The sequence below is a fragment of the Xyrauchen texanus genome, chromosome 41 (assembly GCF_025860055.1).
Source record: "Xyrauchen texanus isolate HMW12.3.18 chromosome 41, RBS_HiC_50CHRs, whole genome shotgun sequence".
Lineage (NCBI taxonomy): Eukaryota > Metazoa > Chordata > Actinopteri > Cypriniformes > Catostomidae > Xyrauchen > Xyrauchen texanus.
The window spans coordinates 3,133,543-3,159,318 of NC_068316.1; the positions used below are offsets into that span (position 1 = coordinate 3,133,543).

At 37.8% G+C, this 25,776-nt stretch overlaps 1 protein-coding gene and 1 pseudogene across 1 annotated transcript; one reads left to right on the plus strand and one right to left on the minus strand.

The window, feature by feature from the left end:
* Nucleotides 1-1,823: 1,823 nt before the first annotated feature.
* On the plus strand, nt 1,824-15,647 carry LOC127634212 (putative protein MSS51 homolog, mitochondrial). Its single transcript, XM_052113673.1, has 7 exons — nt 1,824-1,926; nt 2,466-2,641; nt 3,715-3,861; nt 8,800-8,924; nt 9,821-10,384; nt 12,765-12,858; nt 14,856-15,647. The coding sequence occupies exons 2-7, from the start codon at nt 2,484-2,486 to the stop codon at nt 15,046-15,048; spliced, it is 1,281 nt and encodes a 426-aa protein (XP_051969633.1). The 5' UTR covers nt 1,824-1,926; nt 2,466-2,483; the 3' UTR covers nt 15,049-15,647.
* Nucleotides 15,648-18,122: 2,475 nt separating this feature from the next.
* Nucleotides 18,123-19,244, minus strand: LOC127634082 (GTPase IMAP family member 7-like; annotated as a pseudogene).
* Between the last annotated feature and the right edge of the window lie 6,532 nt (nt 19,245-25,776).

Consider the following 25,776-nt stretch of genomic DNA (forward strand, 5'->3'; position numbering starts at 1 on the left):
ATGATGTATTAATATCTTGCAATTTAAATAACACATTTTTGCTTTTTTATTTGAATTAATTTTTTGATTATTTTTTCATTACAGTTATGAGAATTGGTGTGTGTGTGTATGGGGTGGGTTCTTGTACTGTAAAAAACATTTTCTTAATATTAATTATTGGACCTGTTATAATAATAATAAGTAATATTAGATAATGCAGACGGATGCATATAACATCGATGAACATCCCTGTAGCTCACGGTAGGTCTGTCTTTAAAGTTTTATAATTTATCGTTGAAAATCAACTAGTCTATGGGATAAATGAATGGGATGTTTACTTCCGGGAAATGACTGTTGCACTCTATTGACTCAATGGTGTGAGTTTGGGGGCGGGACTTACTGTTTTTCAACCAATGTAAGACTGGTAATTGTTTAGGAAGACTCTTTGAAAACAGTCATTATTCCTGCAGTTCCGTTTGGTGCCACTTGGGGCACAGAAATACACACTTCACCTTAGATTATTACTTTCTACATTACAATGTTGTTGCTTATTATAGGTCGTTTATAACATGTTGACTTTGATGTATGTGTACGTATAATGCGAATCATCTCAGATAAGTTGAATTTACTGAGAGTGACTTTCTGCAGGTGATGGTGCAGAAATCAGAAGGTTTCAGAGAACATGCTGCTATTTGTGCCGTGAAATTTCTTTATTTAATTTCTATTATTTATTATTTCATTCAAAAATATTTCTGCTCTTGTAAGAAATCCATGCAAAGTTTCCATGCTGGACCAACATTGGGTCATACATCCTAGCTGGCGTGCAGATTAATGGCCAGTAAATATGCCTTTGAAAACCCATATATACTGAGTACCGATATGTATTATCATTACTAGCACTAACTCAAAAGAACAAAAAATGTTCAACCCCATTATTGTAAACATGACATTTTTATGCCTATATCATTTGAATAGATTACCGGTTCTTACAATAACACACTTATTGTTAATATCAGCCTTAAATACACTGAAAACCCTAATGAGTTGATTCTACTCAATTGATTGAGTAAATTCATTCCCTCAATTTAATTGAGTAACGGCGCCTCCAAAACTTGTGCAATGAATTTCACTTACCTTGATGTTCATCTAGAACTTCACTATTTAAGTTGAGGTGTCTAGATGCACATAGACAACTCAGATTTGCTATTTAAATGTTGTTAATCATTTTAATGGTAGGGAATATAACAACACAGCTTCAAAATGAAGATCATAACTGATTGTACATCAAACTGAATTCTCCAAAATAATGCACTAATGCAATAGTTATTAGCACTTAAAATCTATGGATTAAATAATAATAATAAGTTCAAGAAATGTAGATATTTGAGTTATCGTTTCATTTCATGCTTACGGCAGTAATGACCACATTAGGGTTTACAGTGTGAAGAATAGGATTGCATCATACCACATTATTTACAGGCAATATTAATGATGCTTTGTGATAAAAAGGAAATGTGCTGGATGAAGGGAGGGTTGGTAAATAGTGGACTGAGCAATCAGGACGTATTAAAATGGGTAAATATTGGGCGAAAAATAGACCGTGGGCATCTTGAAATGCTGGGGGTCAGTATATCTTTGGGTAATTCTAGACCACCATGAAGTCTTGAAAGTCCTGGGGAGGAGAGGGGAGGGGTAATTTAATGGTAAAAAAGTGTTCGGGGTAATTTGAACTTGTATCTAGGGACTCAACCTGGACAATCTCTCCTTTCATCCCCAAAAAAGGAGAGAGAGGAAAAGAGACAGAGAGAGAGAGAGCGAGAGAGGTGGAGTTACTATTGCTGGATCTGGATTTAAGGGAAGTTTAATTCCCAAGGTTGTGGATTTTGGCTGTTCCTTTATGAGATAAAATTGTGTTTTTAATTTGCCGATTGCAGCTTTTTCTTTCTAGTGAGTATGTCTTTATTATTGTTATTTATACATTATTATAGCAATGATATTTCTGCTGTGATATTTCTAGTTATTTATGAGTTTATTTCAGTTTATAGAGTCTATATGTGAATAATTGTGTATTATATTCAGCCTTTAAAGCAAACCTCCAAATCTCTTTCTCGCTCTCTGTAACTCTTTTATACGGTTTAAAGATTGATGGTTTTGTTTGTGAGTAACTGATGTGAAATATTAGAGCACCGGAGTGTCATTTACCAGAGTGAGACTTTATACGAGCGTTTGCTTTGACATTTTAATGTACAAATCAGATCTGTGGTCATTTTGGGGTCATATTTCACCCTATGATCAAAGGAAACAACTATTTATATATATATTTATATTGTGACACGTATTAATTTGGGGGAAATCTTAAAAAATTCACAGTATTATGAAAGATTTGACTGATGTTTAATAGTCATGAAAATAGCGTCATAATGCTAAAAGTCTTCATGTTTCTAAAAATAGGCTTCAGTTTAATTTGGTGTTTCATGCATGTGTAGGTCAAGACCTCAAACACAATGGCCGGTCCGATTCCAGCTCTACCAGACACTTTTACTCCCACCCCTGACAGTGTTTACTCAGACCAGTTTGGTTTCTACGCTCTGGACAGTAAAGTGCCTGGACTATCTAAAGTCATCTTAGACAAACTCAACATGAAGGACTACAAAGATTACAGGTGAGGCAAATTCTCATACCAAATAAACAGGTAAATGCAGCCTACGCTGTTTAGATGGTCTTCGCTGGTCTACCAGCATGGGATGCCAATGGTCTCTACGATCAACTTAAGCTGACGATGCTTTTGGGAAATGCAGCCCTGGTCAATGGCTAGTTTTAGAGGACTTTTGGGCACTTTTGAGCAGCTAGACCAGCTTAAACCACCTAAGACCACGCAGCCAACAAGCTTAGGCTGGTTTTAGTTTTTTCAGCATGGATGAAAGTGTGTGAAATAGGATTCCCATTGAGTAATAGTGGAATTTTACATGTTTTCTCTCTCTCACTCTCTCTCACACACTCTCTCTCAATCTCTCTCCCTCTCTCCCTCTCTCCCTCACTCTCTCACACACACTCTCTCACACACTCTCTCTCTCTCACTGTCTCACACACACTCTCTCTCACTCTCTCTCCCTCACTCTCTCACACACACTCTCTCACACACTCTCTCTCTCTCACTCTCTCACACACACTCTCTCTCACTCTCTCTCACACACACTCTCTCACACTCTCTCCCTCTCTCCCTCACTCTCACTCACTCTCTCACACTCTCTCTCTCTCACTCTCTCACACACACTCTCTCACACTCTCTCTCTCACACACTCTCTCACATCTCTCTCTCTCTCTCACTCTCTCACACACTCTCTCTCTCTCTCTCTCCACTCACTCTCTCACACACTCTCTCTCACTCTCTCTCCCTCTCTCCCACACACTCTCTCACACTCTCTCTCTCCTCTCTCACACACTCTCTCTCTCACACTCTCTCACACACACTCTCTCTCAATCTCTCTCCCTCACTCTCTCTCACTCTCTCTCCCTCTCTCCCTCACTCTCTCACACACACTCTCTCACACACTCTCTCTCTCACACTCTCTCACACACACTCTCTCTCACTCTCTCTCTCCCTCACTCTCTCTCTCTCCCTCACTCTCTCACACACACTCTCTCACACACTCTCTCTCTCTCACTGTCTCACACACACTCTCTCTCTCTCTCTCTCTCTCTCTCTCTCTCTCTCTCTCTCGCTCTCTGTATTAGGGCAGCATTGGAGGGGAAAGGGAAGGTTGGATTTCGTTCCCATAAAGAAATGTTTAAAAATTTGGAAGACACATTTAAATTCTGTGCCTGCTGCTCCAAACTTCCAGCCAACCTGCCAGACCCTAAAGTGCTTAAACGCTGCATTAAGTGAGTATATACAAACACCAAGTGAGCCAAAAACGGATCCATGTGTTGCTTTGTTGTTGACAACAGCAAAATATGTAATCACAACATTACCTCTATATGTTCTTGCAAAATGTTTCAAAACAAAGTGCTCCCCAGGTAATGGCGACTAGAATAAAACGTCAAGAAAATGTCATGTTATTTCCGATAGTTCCAGTACAAAAGGATCGGCCGCATTATACTGACTCACAGACGAGTGCATCTCGTATCATACATTTTTGCATTGGCTCCGATGTGTTTACATTTGTTTACCTGTGTTTAGTCTCTGATGATCCTCCAAGCTTTTTTCACACTCCGCCTGGTATAGATGTCCTGGAGGGAGGGGAGCTCACCTCCGATCTTGTAATCAGTGACAAGCACGATTCGGAGGTTGCATTTTTCCTCTAACGTTACATTTTTACTCCACTCGTGGTTATAGTTAGGTTTGGGGTTTGGGTTGGAGGGGTTCGTTTTATAAAATATGCATTTTGGCGCCACTCTGTGGACATTACACATGGAAAATGGAGCTCACGAGTGCCCATATGTCCAACAACACTTACCGTTTTGGCCACTGGGGGCAATGTTTTGCATTTTGGAAAGCACAGACTGATTTTACCTGAAGAAAAGTCAGCCTACTATTTTCGATTTCACTGTGAGATCAGTCTGAAATCAAACAGAAACTACCTATAACTGTTGAGTGCCATTGTGGTTATTTTCATGAATATATATATATATATTCAATGACTGGTTTTTTCAAGTCGGAATCTCTCCATTTTCAGTTTCCTAATGTCATTATTTTCCAAGACCATGGAGAGCATTTCAAAAAGTCTTCCTTTTCAGGTGGAGGAAAACTAAAACGTATTAGTGTGAACATGACCTAAAAGACCTTTGTTTGGGTTTGTTTACATTTGAATTTTTGCCCATTTGAACATTCCGTTAATGTAAGTATACTGTATGTGATTTCTCTGATGTTTGATTGCCCACTGTGCGAAAACCGTAATTCTGATCAGTTAGAAAAGACAAAGCAACCCGGGTTAGAGCGGTCTGAAGGTCTGTGCCAAGTTTGGGGTATGTAGCTTAAAAGCTCCAGGAGCAGATACAATAGGAATTTTTTGCCTTGGTTTAGAGTTTTTGGAAAAACCGGTATGTTGGCTTGGGCTAATTTTAGGTTTACATTTTCATGCCCTTGCAAAATCTGCAACCGCATTACTAGCAGTGACAGTGTGTTGCTATGTGGTTACTAAGGTGCTCTGAACAAATGCAAAGTGGTTGTTTTAATACAGCCGACTTCAAATTCTCTATGATATTCTGGTCTCTAGATATGGCTGGGGTACCACCTTAAATGACCACATAAATGTGCAGGCTGTGATACATGTTAAAGTTTAATACTAAGGGTTAGAGTTTTATTGAAATCACTAACCCCTAATAAGAGCATGCTAGCCTTAGCGTAAGAGCATGCTATTGTAGAGAGCCATTAGAGTTTACTACAATAATAGAACAAGGAATAGACTTAGTCAAGTTTGAGTTGTTCATTTAACATCAACTTTCATCTATCAGCTCAATGACACTATTCCATGCATAACACAGTCGTTAAAACTCGCACGAGACCACACATACACACTGCTTGTCCCAGTTGGTGCTGTCTTTCCTGTTGCAGGTGTAGGTCATATTACGTAGCTCTTTCAGTGTTCTGCCCTCTGGTTGTTATCACCCACTAATTATCACACAAAAATAATGCAAGATGTTAACACCTTTAACTGCCCCCCCCCCCCCACCACCACCAATTAACAACAGGTGCTAATGCTACAAGCTAACATGCTAATTCAACACAACCACCCCAGTCAGGATTATCCAAGATAGTCCCAGTTTTTGGCCGTCTGTCCTGGAAAATTACATTTCACTTCAGGAGGCAAAACTCCCCGAAATGTGAACATTTCCCCCGATACGTTCACCCACGTGAGCACAATGTTTGTATGCACACCATTCAAGGAAAATAAGTCAGATTAAGTTTAGTGAATCATTTAGTTTGGACGATTCATGTACTGTATATAGACTGGTAATCTGGCATACCGGGCATTTTCCCGGTGGGCCGACGCACTTTGGGGCCGATCAGGGACGGACTGTCCATCGGGAGAACCGAGCGGGCCAGTGGGTCGGCCATGAAACATGCCGAATGGGCCGCGATAAGCTCAAATGAGCAAAGTTTTGGGCCAGTTGTCATGTAAAATCCCAGGCCAATTTCTCTGCCTGTACAGGTCATAAACCCCGCCTCCCCATGTTATTCAACGGGACGTGAGACCAACTTAACAATTAAATTACACTTCACATATCTTTTTTCCAAAGATAGTTTCTGTCATTTACTGTCGTTTCTATCACGTTGATGTCATTTCAAGTGTTTGTTTCCAAAATAAGATTGTTTTTAGTTATTTGATGCTATAAAAACGGTGCTGTGACATCATGATTGACAGCTGTGATTGACAGGTTCTCTGAGCGAAGTAGTCACTGAAGCACCAACGGACTTTTTTTCGGGATCTTCGGAGGACTGAGGAGATTGGAGCTTTAAATTGAATATCTAAATTTCTATAATTAATTATTTCACACCGTCAAAAGTCAAAAGTGCAGGGGCGTGTGCTTGCGACTGATTCAGCGAGAGTGAGGGCGGGGCCTTGATTTCGCGGCTTTACTTCCTGCTCACTACTGCGCAGGTCTGGTCCCGAAATCGCAACTGCGCAGACTCAAGTCCCAAGATGTCAGCGCCATATCGGGACACTGGCGGCTTCAGTTCTCACCAATGGAAAAGAGCGAAGGGCGTCGCCCATCTTTTTTACAGTCTATGATTTGATGCTTATGTTTGACTTCAGAGTGCAGACTTTAGTATCATCTTGTCTAATCTGAGCACAGTTTGAGACATTGTTAAAATCTCTTCTGAAACACTAGAGGAGACATGTAAGATAACCGAGGTCACGTTTTCTCAGGAGGAACATCTGAGAAGTGGCAGACTCCAGCAATAGTCTCAATTTAGCTCTCCATTTAATTTCTCTTCATTGCTGCCAACGAGAAACAGTTGAGATAGAGATCTCATTAGTGATTTTTCCCTCCTACGGGCCATACAGATGAGCTAGTCTGTTCTCCTGTGGTTAGCCTGGAGGTAAGATACAACAAAGTTTAAACCACAGATATTCACCTAAAAATAGCATGTGGTTAAAGTGAAGCTGGAGTCCAGTTGGGCGTCTACCATTCAAGCATTCTTTTAACACACTTTGCTATAAACCAACACACCGTCACCATCCAGGAGAAATGATTCCCATTTCTCCAGTAATGATCCAGAGATTTGATCGAACTGGACCGGTCCATTTCCTAAATATCTTAAAGAGAGGTTGGACTGATTTGTAAGAACATTATTCAACAGTTCGTCTGCTAATGGGGAATTTCTCTGTGCTTTTTGGATTAGAAATAAAAGACTGTATCTCTGTATCTCTGAGGTCACCATAGTTGGTTCTGTCTCCCTTTGTCTGTACCAGCTATTTTCGTAAAATCCAAGCAGATGTTAACAACAGGGTCACGTACACCGCACGATGCTGCCACCACAATAAAATCTTAAAGTACTGAAATGATGAGGGCAGATTCTAAAAATGGCACCGACCTTTTTATCTGTCTGTTGAAACGTTAACTCTTGAGGGTTGATATTATGTAATAAAACACTGACTTTAAACTGATAATTCACCCGATAATGTCATTTCAAACCTGTATGACTTTCTTTCTTGGAACACAAAAGGTGAATTTCTGGAAAAATATCCAAGCAATTCTTTTCCATAAATGAAATTGAATGAGGACTGGGGCTGTCGAGCTGTAAAATGCCATAAAAGCACCATAAAAGTATCATAAAAGTGGTCCATACGATGTATGCACTATATTTCAAGTCTTCTTAAGTAATAGGATAGCTTTGTGTGAGGAACAGACTGAAATTTAAGTCGTTATTTACTGATAATCTTCCATCCATTGGGTTGTTAACTGTTAACTGTTGCGATTGGATCATATAGTCAGTTCTCTTTGGTCTGTTCCTCGCAAAATCGTTATCGTATGGCTTTAGAAAACGTTTGTGGTAGTAATTTGTCATTTATTTAGCTTGGCAGCCCTAGTCCTCTTTCACTTTCATTATATGGTTAAGACTGGTCAAGATATTCTTTTTAAATTTGTAAAAGTTTTTAATTTGATCCCCTTTTCTCCCCAATTTGGACTTCCCAATTCCAACTACCTAGTAGGTCCTCGTGGTGGCGTGGTTACACATCTCAATCCAGGTGGCGGAGGACAAGTCTCAGTTGCCTCCGTGTCTGAGACTGTCAATCTGCGCATCTTATCACGTGACTCATTGTGCATGACACCGCGGAGACTCACAGCATGTGGAGGCTCATGCTACTCTCCACGATCCACACACAACTCACCACACGCCCCATTGAGAGCGAGAACCACTAATCACCACCACGAGGAGGTTACCCCATGTGACTATACCCTCCCTAGCAACCGGGCCAATTTGGTTGCTAAGGAGACCTGGCTGGATTCACTCACCACACGCCTCGTTGAGAGCGAGAACCACTAATCGCATCCACGAGGAAGTTACCCCACGTGACTCTACCCTCCCTAGCATCCGGGCCAATTTGGTTGCTAAGGAGACCTGGCTGGAGTCACTCTGCACGCCCTGGATTCGAACTCGCAACTCCAGGGGTGATAGTCAGCCTCAATACTCGCTGAGCTGCCCAGAACCCCCGGTCAGGATATTCTTTAAATAAATCACCTTTCATGTTCGACGGAGGAAAGAAGGTCATTTGAAATGACACAAGGGTCAGTAAATGAGGACAGAACCTAAATTCTAAAACTCCCTTTCACCTCTTGTCTTGTCTCTTTGTTTTGCATGTAACATTACAGGTGTCTAAACGTGTATTACTGCAGTAAAGACTGTCAGAGGAAGGACTGGTCTTTGCATAAGAAGTTCTGTAAATTTCTTCGCAAGGTTTCCATCGACAGGCTGGTGGAGTGGCTTGTTCACACCGGTGAGATGAAAAAGCATGCTGTTGCAAGGGTGTTTAATGTCAGTGAGATTTTCTTGTCTACATTAGTAGTGTGCACGGGCATTACATTGAAACCCAATCTTGGCTAGTACCTCCGTGTGACCCGGCTGGCACCAACAGATTTTAAGCCCTATCCTGAATTCACTCACTCTCGTTATAATTTCTCCTCCAAGCAAGTGCATTGCAATATGATTTATTTTGTTAAAGCATCATAAAGCATCATAAAGCATCATGTTGGTAACAGTAAAAGCGCGCAATAAAACAGTTCTGCGGGCGAACTACACTCATCTCAATGGAAATCCGTGCGATGGACTTCCGGATTTCACGTGGTGTAGTGGGCTAAAGCACATAAATGGTAAGCAGAAGGTTGCTGGTTTGATCCCCACAGCCACCACCATTGTGTCCTTGAGCAAGACACTCAACTCCAGGTTGCTCCGGGGGGATTGTCCCTGTAATAAGGGCACTGTAAGTCGCTTTATGTGCTTTAGCCCACTACACCACCACCACTCTATCCCCACCAAAGAATGACACCTTAAAACCGAAGTGTGTAATTTCAGAGACACCAGTGTCACCAAACGGAACTGCAAAAATAATCACTGTTTACACACTGATTCCAGAAAACTCCCATTTTCCATTGGTTGTACAAACAGATAGTCCCGACCCAAACTCACACGATTGGCTGAGCCAATGTTGTTGTGTCGAGCTGGATGGGCTGCTCAAACAAACAGAGGAACGTTTTGATAGTGCCAAAGAGGCACAGTGTCACACTTTGTGGTGAAATTCTTGACAATGACTATTAAGCTTAAGAATTTGAACATAGAAAAATGACACATTTTAACCTTAAGTATTATTTTATCAATAACTCTGTGCTCCAACAGGAGATCTTCCTTTCTCTACTGAGGTGTGGTCTCGCCCTGCTAAAGAGGTGAGGTGTTGGGATGACTGGCTGTCTATGCAGGGCGAACTGACACCCCGTCTGGAGCCCATCCTGTCCGGCCAAAACATGACTGATCTCTGGACCAATGCCTGCCGACCGCATCCGGAGAAGGCGGAGCTTTGCGAGTCTGTGTGGCGGATCTGCAGCGAGTTCTTCTCTCGGTCATTGACTGTGGGTCTGGGGTTTCAAATGTCTCGCCTGGACCCGTATTCTCGGCCTCTGACAGTACATCTGGTTGGCGCCGGTCACAATGAGACCCTGGGAGCCAGAACGACAGACATGGACGAGCTCAGCCGCATGTTCCCTGGGCACCAGGGTCTGGAGGTGGTGATGGTGGGGCCAGAGGTGGTGAAGGGGCTCATCATGAGGCCCCCGCTGAGGGCTTTCGGGCCCCGAGGAAGAGTGTACATCAGTGCTTACAAGGGCCTCTATCATCAGTTCTGGGAGGATGTTGTAGAGAAAGGAGAAGCAGCCAAACCAGATCTAGTGGTTGGATTTCACCCAGGTACATGCACACACCAGCAATAACATTCATACCTGAATATCATAAACAGGTCTCTATGATGAAGGAAAATTGGCTCAAATAAATCGAATTTACCAACATTTAATATAGATTGAAATGAGCATCTTTCTTAACCCTGAAAACATAGACATGAATTAGAGGTGTACTTATACTGTCCTAGGTATCGAGGAGTTTACTAAAATATAGATTTGACTTTCAATGGAATCTGTTGTCATCATGTACATATGCTTGACTCTTTAAACTGAAGTTGGGGGGTTTAGTTTCCATCTATAGAATCAGACTGACGTTTCTTTAGGAAGATTCAGTGTGCAGACAGGTGTTAGTCATAAATCTTTTCCCCGGTGTTTGACTTTTACTAGCGCTGATTCATAGTAACTGTCGACAGATTAAGACTCAACACCAGTAGATCTCTGAGCACTTTACCACATTTACTTGTCAGTCACCCACACACTCGTTTTTGCAAGCTAACAACAGGAGCAAGCCATCAAAGTCCAGACTGCTCTCGAAGAATTGATAAGTTAGGGCTAAAGGCCCCCCTTAAGGAGAATTTGCAAAGTGTTTCAAGATCGAAAAAATACATTTCTTTGTATCAAATATATATGAAGCAACATAATTTGTGTGAAAAGAAATATAAACTGAGGGTTTATTTGATGGAAATTAACAAGGTGGCAAGGGGGGCACTGCCCACACTTGGGTTAAAAGGCCCCTGGAGAGGTTATAGTGATATTGGAGCAATAGTTGTAGGCAGGGCAGGACTGGGAAGAGAAATCGGGATGGGATTTTACATGGCAACTGGCCCAAAAGTTGTTGGGGGTGGGGGCGGGGGTGGTGGTGTTTGCTGGTCTTTCGTTCTGCATAATGCGGCGGTTCATTTTAGCGTATCGCGGCCCATTCGGCAAGTTTCAAGGCCCGACCCTACAGCCCGCTCGGTTCTCCCGATGGCAAGTCTGCCCCTGATCGGCCTCAAAGAGCATCGGCCCACCGGGAAAATGCCGGTATGCCAGGTTACCAGTCCAGCCCTGTTTGTAGCCCAAAATATTTCAGCTTATGCAACTACCTTTAAGACAGCAAAATACCTATTTTAAAGTAGTAAATTAAGATACTGTACTGCGTATTCAAAATAACCACTTCAGAAAAGGGTGCACCTTTTCCTATATGGACCCGCCGGCAGATCCAAAAAGGGCGCTATATCACAAAAAAAGATTACGGTTAAAACGGTAAAGTCTCCGTATACATACAGTAATTCAGGCATATGAGGTGTCGTGTTAAATCTTAGAATATGAACTTTTCAGAAATAACCATCACATCTGCATTTATGTTATTTAAAATAACAAACTAAGGCCTAGAAACATTCGCATTGAAAATGTGCGCCCCCTAGAGGTAATGGGTATAAATATATATATATTAAAATAAAAGTCCTTCACGTAGCACCTAAATGGTGGCAAGTCATAGGCCTATGAAATGAAAGCTCTCATTCTCAGGAATGTGAGTATATAGTTAATTTTGTTGTGCTAATACCACAGTTTGAAATATTTTCAAAAGAATCACAAAGTGAAATATGATTTCTGTAAGTCATCAAATACAAACGTCACTTTTATGCTCCGATAAATGCAGCTGTAAGGTCCCAAGTAGACAAAAACGTATCTGCTTTCTCCTTAGGTAGTTCCCTAAAAAATGAGCCATTGTTTACTTGTCTGTGAGCTTGCTTGGCTGAATAAGCCAATGTTATGTATCCGATGACCAGAACAAAATATGCCATCCAGAAGGAAAAGAATGCAAAACAGATCATCATTCAACTATTAATGATAAAATGTTAACTCAGCTTTCTAATGACACCTAGATTGAGCCTCTAGTCCACTCAGAGGCCGAGATATTCGATGAAATAACAAGGATGGCGCTTGAACTGAGAATTAGACCCTTTTGGGCATGAACAACGAATGACCCGCCTCACTGACTTAGTGGCTTTTTATCCAAATAGTGATTTCAGTGTCATCAGAAGTCATTTTACTGCAAATCAGGTGAAATCCATGCAAACCACATAGTCATAAATACACTCATGACCCCTTTTTACTGTTGCTGTTTTTCTAGGACCCTTGAACACACTAACTGACTTTAATGGCCCCTATATCAACACACACCTAATCTTGGATGAGGGCACATACAGGACATACAGGACATCAATCACAAAGTGGAGACATATAAACAAAGACAGAGATTATCCAGCTAATCTCTCTTTGTTTGTTACGCTTCATGTTGGATTTAAATGTTATTTGGATCTCCTAGACTGAACCTGTCGGGTCTGTCCTCTTTGTGAGTGTTTGCGATTTAAGAGTTGTGTTGTGTTGTTTGTCACCTTGTCCAGGTTTCCACGCATCTCAGGGTTTAGGAGAGGGCTGGCTGCCCACCTTACTGCTGCTCAGAGACTACAACATCCCATCCTTATTCACCATGTACAAGTATGTGACCATTTACTTACTCAAACTAAGTGTTCACACAGCATGTACACACACACGCACAAATGCACAATTGACATGGCATGTCATTTCACTGTGCACACATTTCTCATATATTTTCTTTGACACTGAAGAACAGAATTTCTCCATAAAGAGTTATCTATTTAAACTGTATTTAATTTAATTTAATTTAACTTAACTTAATTTAATTTTATATTTTTGTTTTATTTTAATGTTATTTTATCTTAATTTAAGTTAATTTGTTAAGTTAATTAATTTAATTTAATATTTTAAGTTTATTTTAATATTTCCATTTTATTTGAATGTTATTTTAATTGAGTTTAATTTAATATTTTAATGTTATTTTAATGTTATTTAAATTTGATTTTAATGTTATTTTATTTTAATTTAATTTAATTTATATTTTAATTTTACTTTAATGTTATTTTATCTTAATTTGTTAAGTTAATTAATGTAATTAAATTTAATATTTTAAGTTTATTTTGATTAAATTTAATATTAAAATTTTATTTTAATATTATTTTAATGTTATTTTAATTTAATTTAATATAATATTTTCATGTTATTTTAATGTTTTTTAAATTTAATTTTTATGTTTTTACTTTAATTTAATTTAATTTATATTAAAATTTTACTTTAATGTTATTTTATCTTAATTTAAGTTAAGTTAATTAATGTAATTAAATTTAATATTTTAAGTTTATTTTAATTAAATTTAATATTAAAATTTTATTTTAATATTATTTTAATGTTATTTTAATTTAATTTAATATAATATTTTCATGTTATTTTAATGTTTTTTAAATTAAATTTTTATGTTTTTTTACTTTAATTTAATTTAATTTATATTAAAATTTTACTTTAATGTTATTTTATCTTAATTTAAGTTAAGTTGTTAAGTTAATGTAATTTAATTTGATATTTTAAGTTTATTTTAACTTAATTTAATATTAAAATTGTATTTTAATGTTATTTTAATTTAATTTAATTTAATATAATATTTTCATGTTATTTTAATGTTATTTAATTTTTAAATAAGTTGTTAAGTTAATTAATTTAATTTTAATATTTTAAGTTTATTTTAATGTTATTTTAATGTTAATTTAATATAATATTTTAATGTTATTTTAATGTTAATTTACTTTCATTTAATTTAATTAATATTTTAATTTTATTTTGATATTATTTTAATTTTATTTAACATTTATTAATGTATTTTTTGTCTTGCAGTGTGACTGTCCTCGTTATAAACTGTGAAATTCTGAATATTAGCAAAAAGAACAATGTGGACAGAAATACAATTTAAATATATTGAGATTTTCTACTGTATTTGGGGTCTATTTTCAAAAACGGCATCTTATGAATTTACATATTGCTTTAATCTCTGGAGGATCCTTGAAAATTGTGCAAATCAACACTGGGGAAAAAAAGTAAATAAGATATTTTTCAAGCTTTTAAGTTAGGGAGAGGCAAAGTTTTCCATGCTACATGCTACTATTAAGACTGCATGGTGTATTTACACATTTAAAAATGATTTTGTTCACTGCATGTCAATGCAAAAAAAAAAAAAACATTTTAAAATGATGAAGCATCTTAAATAGAAATATTAATTTTGTACATTTCTCAACCACCCATAGAGACTGATTTGAAGTTCCTAAATGTAATTTCGGGAGGAGCGAGTCCATCTAATATTTCAATGAACAGCCAGAGTATATAAGTATCTGTTTCGGTCCAGCATCCCTCCACCTCCCCAACTCCACCTTTACCCTAGGCATCTTGCCCCATTTAATCATCTCCTATTAATAGTCCCGGGGCGGGGGGGGGGGTACTTCAGAGCTCGAGTTGAATCTGCTTCATTGAGCTCCTCTGTGGACAGCAAACAAACTTGTGAAATACATATAAATAGATACATATTTATTAGGACTATTTACTCTCTCTCTCTCTCTCTCTCTCTCTGTCTCTGTCTCTCTCTCTCATAGTGATGCAGAGCTGCAGAATTCTCTAGAGATTCTAACTGAACTTGAGATGGACATTAAAGACACTGGCCCAAACCCCTTCAGATCCCAGAAACCTGAGCAGGTTCAGTCCAGCCCAAACACATCGCCAAGTTACTGCAACGCCTTCTACATTTACTTTCAGGGGCTGCTGGAGGCACAGCAAGAGGAAGATTAGTTACCTACAGTTATAAACCATCTGCATGCATTTCTCACTTTTTTGCAGAAGTCTCTACATTTCTTTAGTATTTGGACATCCGTCACAAAAACCTGCACAAAATGTGCAACTTCTTCCAAATAAACATTAAAAGCTCAATTATCCATTGCAAAAGATTTTTTATTTTATTTTCAATGCCACTTTCATTTAAAGTCATTATTTAAGAAATAGATCTGCTGTTAAATGAATATCTATAATTAGACAAACATTTGCAGCACATTTTATTAAACATTCAGCATATAAAAATGAACGATCAGACCACATTAGATTGTATTAAATATATTGATATTGACACTTACTATAACTTGTAGCTACAATAATAATACTATAAATAAATCAACTCTATAATGATGAACATTTCATTGTAGACTTTGTACAGAGAATTAAATGTAGGTTGAGTTTCTCTTTAGATTCCACTTCTATAAATATTATTTATTTGATATTATTGGTTCGGTATGGAAGAAGTGTGATAAATTTAATAAATACATTAATACATTTTATAAATTAAATACAGGTGTCTCTGTGTCGCTGAAAACACAATAACAAATTCTAAGCTAGATACAGTGAGTACATATTCTGCATTTTTTTTAAATAAATATATATGTAAATAAATAAATAAATAAATATATATATATATATATATATATATATATATATATATATATATATATATATATATATATATATATATATATATATATATATTTATTTTTAATTTATATATATATATATATATATATATATATATATATATAAATTAAAAAACAATATATATATATATATATATATATATATATATATATAAATTAAAAAAACATATATATATATATATATATATATATATATATATATATATATATATATATATAAATTAAAAACAATATATATATATATATATAGATATAGATGAGAGAGAGAGAGATATTGTTTTTAATTTATTTATATATATATATATATATATTGTTTTTAATTTATATATATAGAATTTATTTTTAATTTATATATATATATATATATATATATATATATATATATATATATATATTGTTTTTTATTTATTTATATATATATACTGTATATATAATTAATTTTTTATTTTTATATATATATATATATATATATAATAAAATTATATATATATTCTAACTAATATATTCCTTTGTCATAAAGACGGCAAAGAAATCTATTATTGTACACTGTTTAACCCCCCTGAGACCCCCGTGTGCATTTTACGTTTCCATTTTTGATTTGTAACTTGTAGCACCTAATAAACAAGCAAAAAAATTATAATAATTCTAGAGCAAATATTTTTCCTAAAAATGTAGGTCCACATATGTGGGCCACGGGACTAAATTGTAAAAAATTTAAATAATCCCAAACTATAGAAAGTCAGATTTAAAAAAATATATATATATTTTGTTAAATCAAATTGTTTATTATGTTTCCAAGAGTGTTGATATTTAATATTAATCATGTTTTTGGGACATTACATCAGAAATTAGCATAATTAATTCAGATATAAGTAATGTCCAGCATCATCCAATCACAGCCAACCATGTTCAAATAAAATGATCCATTATAAATGGTGAATCTATGTACTGATGATCATCGTCCCATGTGTGTCAAACATGTTGAGTGATCCAAACATCATCTGCAGCCTGAAACTGAACTTTTGATCAGATTTTAGGAGTGAACGCAATATAGGATGCTCCCTTGCTCCCTATTTAGTGAATGACTTAACCTCCAGTGTGCTGTCTGTCTGCACTGGTCTCAGAACAGTTATAGGAGAGCTATAGGATGCTCCCTTGCTCCCTATTTAGTGAATGACTTAACATCCAGTGTGCTGTCTGTCTGCACTGGTCTCAGAACAGTTATAGGAGAGCTATAGGATGCTCCCTTGCTCCCTATTTAGTGCATGACTTAACCTCCAGTGAGCTGTCTGTCTGCACTGGTCTCAGAACAGTTATAGGAGAGCTATAGGATGCTCCCTTGCTCCCTATTTAGTGCATGACTTAACATCCAGTGTGCTGTCTGTCTGCACTGGTCTCAGAACAGTTATAGGAGAGCTATAGGATGCTCCCTTGCTCCCTATTTAGTGCATGACTTAACATCCAGTGTGCTGTCTGTCTGCACTGGTCTCAGAACAGTTATAGGAGAGCTATGAGATGCTCCCTTGCTCCCTATTTAGTGCATGACTTAACCTCCAGTGAGCTGTCTGTCTGCACTGGTCTCAGAACAGTTATAGGAGAGCTATAGGATGCTCCCTTGCTCCCTATTTAGTGCATGACTTAACATCCAGTGTGCTGTCTGTCTGCACTGGTCTCAGAACAGTTATAGGAGAGCTATAGGATGCTCCCTTGCTCCCTATTTAGTGCATGACTTAACCTCCAGTGTGCTGTCTGTCTGCACTGGTTTCAGAACAGTTTATAATGCACCTTATTTTCATCCTAACTCCATATAAAGCCTCTGAAAGACACATTTATCAGCTTTTGGATGAACACATTTATTCTCAATGTGAAAATGCACAATATAGGGTTTCTAATGTAAACCTTGTCCACATTAGGGTGCATTGTGTTTTGTAGCTTGGCGTTTCGCAAATAAAGCACTCAAATCTTAAAATGTGTATGTTGGATGAAACTAGAGACTCTAATCTTTTGACTCAAACAGGTTTCAATGTAAAAATGTAATCGGGTTTTTTTACCAGATGTAGTTTTGTTGCCGTTTCTCCCAAAGACGAACTCCGCTGTGATCAGCGCCATGTTGTTTTGTCGCATGACTCGTATGACTTTACTGACAGCACAGAGTCTCCTGATCAGAGATCAGCCAGTTTAAATGAATGTAAATTATGCATCGTGTACAGCGAAGCCAAAATACAACATCCGCGCATGTTTACGCGGGGTCGCGCGACGGTAATCAACTATATCTTACAAATGCTGTCGACTGAGCTTAACTTGAACCTGGAATATTCCTTCAAGTCTATTTTTTGAGCTATAAGACATACAGGATATACAGTATCTATAAAACATTAGCGCCTCTCAGCTCCTAGACTGAACACGGCGGTTAAAAACGCTAGAAATGAATTCTCGTGTTCTCTCAAGTGCAATAGTCCCATTGTCATAGTTAGCTGTTGCTGCCCTATTCATTGCATCAAAAACTGAATCAGCTTCATTTGCTGCTTCCCATCCAGCAACTGCACCTCCGATTCCTCCAAGAGCTATAACAGAAACAGTAGCACCTGTAGCAATTGTACCTGCAACCCCTGCTGTTGTACCCACAGCTAATGCAGCCCTCGCTGCTGTTACCCCTTGTGAACTTTCAGCTTCTTCAAGTACGGTCAAAACTGCAGCCACTGCAACAACAGTGCTCATTAAAGCACCAGTAAGTAAACCTGTTGTCACTCCTGCAAGTTTACACAGAAGCGTCCCTTTAGCACTTTCTCACCGCTCTCCTGCAGACAAATCGTGCTCGTTGATATTATTGATTTGCTCTTGAATTTGTTCCTCTAAACGTTGTAAAAGCTCATTGGAGTAGCGGCCGTACATTTGCACCATCTCGTCTATGGTATCTAGCAGTTTTTTCACCTGAACCCTGTTGTTGTATCCCCAAATACAGGGGCAACGGAGACATTTAGTCCAGTATTTATTGTCAATAACATGACAGCGACCTCCACATTTATCAACGAGCTCCTGTAGCTTTGGACTCTTGCTCACAAATTCCCTGATGTTTTGACCCTCCAGTTGCTCACCATGAGTGAATAAAACCACTGAATGGTTGAAGGTTTCCTCCCCAAAATATTTAAAAATGTTATCCACGATCTCAGTTTCTTGTGTTGTGTACCTTTTGACGTTTAGAACAATGACAAAGGCATCGATACCCGGAGCGCATTCAATCACAGATCTAGTTATCCTGGATTTGATGACCTCATCGTGAAGAACTGTATCGAAGATTCCCGGCGGGTCAATAACTGTGACCTTTCTGCCATCAACCTTTCCATCTCCTCTTACAGATACGCCTGTTACAGAATTAGGAGAGGCTTCTGTCGTAAAAACGTTCTTTCTGAGAATTGTATTTCCAGCGCTGCTTTTGCCAGCTCCTGTTTTCCCAAGCAGGATAATTCTCCTCTCTGGCACAGACTCACCGCCTGTTTGAAGTTTCATGAAGTATTCAGCGGGAATGTGGACAAAATATTATAATATATTAGATATACTGTGTGTTATATATAATAGGTGTGCTTTAAGTAAAGTGACAAAAGTAATGTCTCACACACACACTCACACACGCACACTCACATACACACACTCGCACAAACACACACACACATACATACACACTCACACATTCACACACACACACATACACACACTCACACAAACACATACACACACACTCACACACACATACACACACTCACACAGATACACACACACAATAAAAACACACACTCACTCACACACGCACATACACTCACACACACACGAACACACACATACACACTCACTCACGCGCACACACACACGCACGCGCACACACACACACACACATGCATACACTCACATACACATTCACACACACACAAACTCAGACACACACACTCACACAGATACACTCACACACACAATAAAACACACACACTCACACACACACATACACTCACACAAACACACACATACACTCACACAGACACACTCACACACTCAGACACACTCACACATACACTCACACAGACACACTCACACACATACATACACACTCACACATACACTCACACAAACACACACATACACTCACACAGACACACTCACACACATACATACACACTCACACATACACTCACACAAACACACACATACACTCACACAGACACACTCACACACATACATACACACTCACACATACACTCACACAAACACACACATACACTCACACAGACACACTCACACACATACATACACACTCACACATACACTCACACAAACACACACATACACTCACACAGACACACTCACACACATACATACACACTCACACACACACACACACACACACACTCACACAGTTTATGTTATGGCTGTTTATAAGAACATATTACTTTTGTAACTTATAATAATTTATAATATAATCAAGTCATAAAGACTTTTATCTGTTTACACTATACAGCACATATACCATTAACTTTATTAACATCTGCTGCATTAAAATGGTTTTTAATGTGTTTTAAAAATGAATTATTCTCTAAAGTGTAACTATGAATAGGTCTTATAATGCATTAGATCTGGAGTTATAAATACATAACTGCAATATATAATTTCTGCCATAATAAATCTTTGGGATTCCCACTCAACAAACAAAGACACACACAATTAAATGCTCAATAAACATAAATACATGCACAATAGATACACAAATACATATATGATCTAAAAAGCTGCACTTCAATTTAAGCTTACATGCTGTTTATTTCACCAGCGATGTAACTTACCTCCCATTCTTCTTCTCTGTGTATTCAGTAAGTCTCTGTAATGTGGATAATATAGAGGTTATTGATGACTTCAGCCACTGCTTTATATCCACTGCCTTAAAAATGCTACATACTGTATAAAACCACTTTATCATTATGCACAAGCAAAATGTGAAAAACTATTTGAAATATTCTCTTTATCTTACACACATAATACAATCAGTGGATTTTAATCAGCAAATGTATTGATATACTAGGACATGTCCCAAGTGTACAAGTCTCATGTTCCACTCCACAGATTATTGACAGTATTTTAGGGTTTGGATATGACAATTTCCTTTATTTATAGACATTTATTAGACCTTCTTGTATAAGATTACATGTTTGCTGATAGTGGCACCTGGTGGTCAAGGTTGGTACTGCATTCCTATTTTAGAAAATTAAAATTAAAAAATTTTGAAGACAGAAAAAAAAAATGTTTAAGAGAGAGAAAAAACATGTCTTTAAGAGAGAAACACAAACTTAAGACTTAGAAACTGAGACACAATTTATTTATTTTTTCACAGTTTTTTTTTTCCACCTTGTGCGGTTCAGGGCTTCTGTAAAAGGCAGAAATGTGAAGCTTATAATATTATATATGTGCTTACATTAATTCTTCTGTTAAAACTCATGTTATATTGAGCTTTAAAGTGTTTTTAGTTGTTTTACTGTCAATTTAGTGTTTACAGAGTTACGTCGCCATGGCAACAAAGTTGCAAAGTTGGCTATAACAACACCGAAATGGTTAGCAAGTGACTTAATCACACTATAATACCCAGATTTCTGCATTTTATTTGTATTATTTTAAAAAAGCAGCACAAATGAGCACAAAACCTAAAATGTGATTTTTGACAGGGTGAAAAAAAAATCCCTAATTTTCATAGTAAATGGGTCCTGGCGTCCTCTATAGAGGACAGAAAAGAGGCTTTTTCTTTCCACTAAATAACATGAAGTTTTATCCAAGCCACAGTCACCTTTAGCGTTACCTTCATCATAGTCAAGGTTTATATGAATATACACACTCATGAAACTATACTTTTGTATTGAGCCTACTGCTGTATGTGCGTGCATTGCTATTATTTCCTTTGAGAAAGATGATATGTAAATGCCGTGTGTTTTGAGGGATTGGTATGTGATTTTGGACCGTACCAAAGTTTAATTGCATAACATTGTTGCACATTAGCAGTGCAGTGAGGCGGTGTTCACTAACAAACAACAGTTCAATCCAGAGTGTTCCAAAGTAAACGACACAAACATGATGCAAGATCAGAGTTACCTGGCAACCAGCAGCAACAGAGCAATGAATGTGAAAGGGTTTAAAAGTGCAATTGTGTTACTAAGAAGACTCTCTATGAAGAACAAGAGATGATGAATCAGGAAATGCTGGACACGTCCAATCAAGCATGGAAAGCATCAGATTTTAGAAAACCTTTTTGTTGAATTTCGTGTCAGTGGGTGTTTGATATCTCTATTAAATGGTGTGAATTAGCATGTCATTATATGTACAATATGAGACAATAATCTAAAAGCATGCAAACAATTTTGGCAGATAAAAAAAATAATTATAATTAAAAAAAAAAAAAAAATTCTTTTTTTTTTTTTTTTAGGATCAATGTCACTAAAATATGCTTCTAAAGTAAAATGTAAAGTACTCACATCACGTTCCCCCCTTTATTTAATTTTTTGGTTTTCAGCCAGAAGAATCTGCCACCGCTTGTTGTAGAGGTTGTTTATGGGCTGCCACATATGACCTTATGCTCAGACTTTCACTTTCTCTTTATTTTTATTGGGGAATTCAACATTCAGTTTCGTTCTATTTGTTTTCCATATGTTTTTGCATAGTTACCAAACTAGCACAGCCTTAAAGCCCGGGGCACCCCAGGGCAGTCAAGCACCCCATTGGCCCGGTCGGTAATCCGTCCCTGGTTATATACTGCAGCAATGCTATAATATATCGCTCACATATAGACACATATAGTGTCTATAATATAAAAACTGATACTGTTATTTTGTCTCGTTTTATGCATTAATGCACAATTCCCACCACTTAGTAGGTCCTCGTGGTGGCGTAGTGACTCGCCTCAATCCGGGTGGCGGAGGACGTCAATCCGCGCATCTTATCACGTGGCTTGTTGAGCGCGTTACTGCAGAGACATAGTGAGCGTGGAGGTGTCACACTATTCTCCGCGGCATCCACGCACAACTCACCACGTGCCCCACCGAGAGCGAGAACCAAATTATAGCGACCACGAGGAGGTTACCTCATGTGACTCTACCCTCCCTAGCAACCGGGCCAATTTGGTTGCTTAGGAGACCTGGCTGGAGTCACTCAACACACAATGATTGTGTTATTATTATAGTAATAGTGACCCTGCGCTAGACTGCAATAGCTCCGTTTCATTTTGATGCCATTAAAGGGATATTTCACCCAAAAATGAAAATTCTGTCATCATTTACTCACCCTCATGTTGTTCCAAACCTGTGTGGTTTTCTTTCTACTGGGGAACACAATCGGAGATATCATTCTCAGACATCATTCACTTTAACCGCATGGAATAAAGATGCACACAAGAAAGAAAGTCATACGGGTTTGGAACAACATGAGGGTGAGTAAATGATGACAGGATTTGTTATTTTGGGTGAACTATCCCTTTATAGTGGTCATGACATAAGGAATCATGTTTTCTGTGATCTTTTGACATATAAGAGGTCATTCTACTATAAAAACAAAACTCAAAACTTCCTCCACACTGCAAAAAGAGCATTTGTTGAAACAGAGCTGCCAAAACGACTCGTTCTCTACTTCCTCAACATTGTGATGTCACACTGTAGTATTTGCATCTGACCACCTCCACAACAACACAACAACACATCATTGCCTCCTTAATTAGATTCCTCCGTAAGGAGGGAATCTATTGTATTTGTCGGTTTTATTATTATTATTATTATTATTATTATTATTATTATTATTATTATTATTATTATTCTTCTTCTCCTTGAGCCCCAATAGCTCAAAAAGTCACTGGTCAAAAATTTTCTAAATTGGCACATTGATACTCCATGCCAACGGGTACCCCCAAACCAAGAATGGTCAACATTCGCCCATAGGTGGCGCTACAGGCCACGCCCAAAAAACAAAAATTCAAAGTGATATAATTTCCACCCCATTTGTCCAAATCTTCTGAAACTTTGTAAACATGCCTCATTTCTCATGGGGAACAAAAAGCCTCAAGGACCCATACTTCTGCCATTATGGATTTTCCTGTACAGTGAAAATTTTGGAAAACCTACAAAACTCTTCTTCTCCTGAACCTCAGCTCCAATTGACTTGGAATTTGGCACACGTGTGTAGTATGTATGTCTTTCCAAACGTTACTTAGCAAAAATGAATACAATACAAAATGGCTGAAATGGACGTGTTTATGTAAATGTACACACAAAAGATGATCAAAATTTTTAAAATCCCATTGATTTACAATGGCTGAGCAAAAGTGCTCCCTCTACTGGACAAATATGGTCCACATGTAAAATCCCATTCACTTACATTGGCTGAGCAAAGAGGCTCCCTCTACTGGAGTAACTCTGTCTACCACATGCAGCTCTTCTGTAGCAATCTCTAATGAAGCATTTCGGTCTCCTAGTGGGTGGAGCTCCAGACTTAGACTACAGAAGACGTTTTGCGTCTGCATGGAGGTATGTCAAATCAATTGTGTGTCTTAATGCTTTCCAGTTTGAACATTCAAGCCGATTTTACACTATTCAACTCAACAAAGGCAAAACAACTCAAATAAATGTTTTCGAAGCAGTTTGTGTGACACAGCGAAGCGAGCCGCGTCAGCGTCTAACGCTCGCGACGCCGATGAGAGTTCGCTTTCCTTCTTATGCGTTTCAACGGACAATTTCATACACCAAAATACATGATATATTGGGGTGTCTGCTATATCTCAAGTGAACAAACAGTTGATAAAGAAATCGGGTATCAATATATTGAATTATGAATTATTGAAGGGGTCTAGTGATGCCGCTGTGATGTCCTGTTAGATTTTTCTCTATCGAGACAGCGTTAACGTATCAAAACTTCCGAGTATGATGTTGTTTAATTGTCTCTGACAACACGCTAATCCTCGAGGCGAGATCATTTTTGCTCGCGATCTTCACGAAGGTTTGTTGGTTGTGTACAATGGTTGCCTGCTTGAACATTCAGCCGATTTTACACTATTCAACTCAACAAAGGCAAAACAACTCAAATAAATGTTTTCGAAGCAGTTTGTGTGACACAGCGAGCGAAGCCGCGTCGCGACTAACGCCGCGACGCCGATGAGAGTTCGCTTCACAGCTTCATGCGCTTGAACGGACAATTTCATACACCAAAATACATGATATATTGGGGTGTCTGTTATGTATCAAGTGAACAAACAGTTGATAAAGAAATTGGGTATCAATATATTTAATTATGAATTATTGTGAACAACACGGATGCCGCTGTGGTGTCCTGTTAAGATTTTTCTCTCGAAACAGCGTTAACAGCTTAAACAAAATACTGCGTTATTTTTGCACATACAGATACATTTAATACATCGTCACAAACTATGAAAGTTGTACTTTTATTTGTTGTAAAATAAAGAAAATATACCGTGGTGCTCTTTGTCTAAGCTGTAATATCTTTCTGAAACACGCCACAAAAACTTACACAAACATGAAACATATGTCTAAAGAAAGTAGGGATGGGCTGATCAATCCTAACGTATCAAAACTTCCGAGAATGATGTTGTTTAATTGTCTCTGACAACACGCAAAACCATGAGGCGTAGATCATTTTTGCTCGCGATCATCATGAAGGTTTGTCGGTTGTATACAATGTTTGCCTGTTTGAACATTCAAGCCGATTTTACACTATTCAACTCAACAAATGTCAAAACAACTCAAATACATGTTTGCGAAGCTGTTTGTGTGACACAGCGAGCCGTCGCCGTCTAACTCACGCGACTCCGATGTCTTTCGCTGCTGCTTAGCGCCTGAACGGACAATTTCATACAACAGAGTGTCAAAATACATGATATATTGAGGAGTCTGTTATGTCTCAAGTGAACAAACAGTTGAGAAAGAAATCTGGAATAACTATATTTTATTCTGGCATTATTCCAGATGACGTCCTGCTATATTTTTCTCTCGAAACAGCGGAAACAACTTAA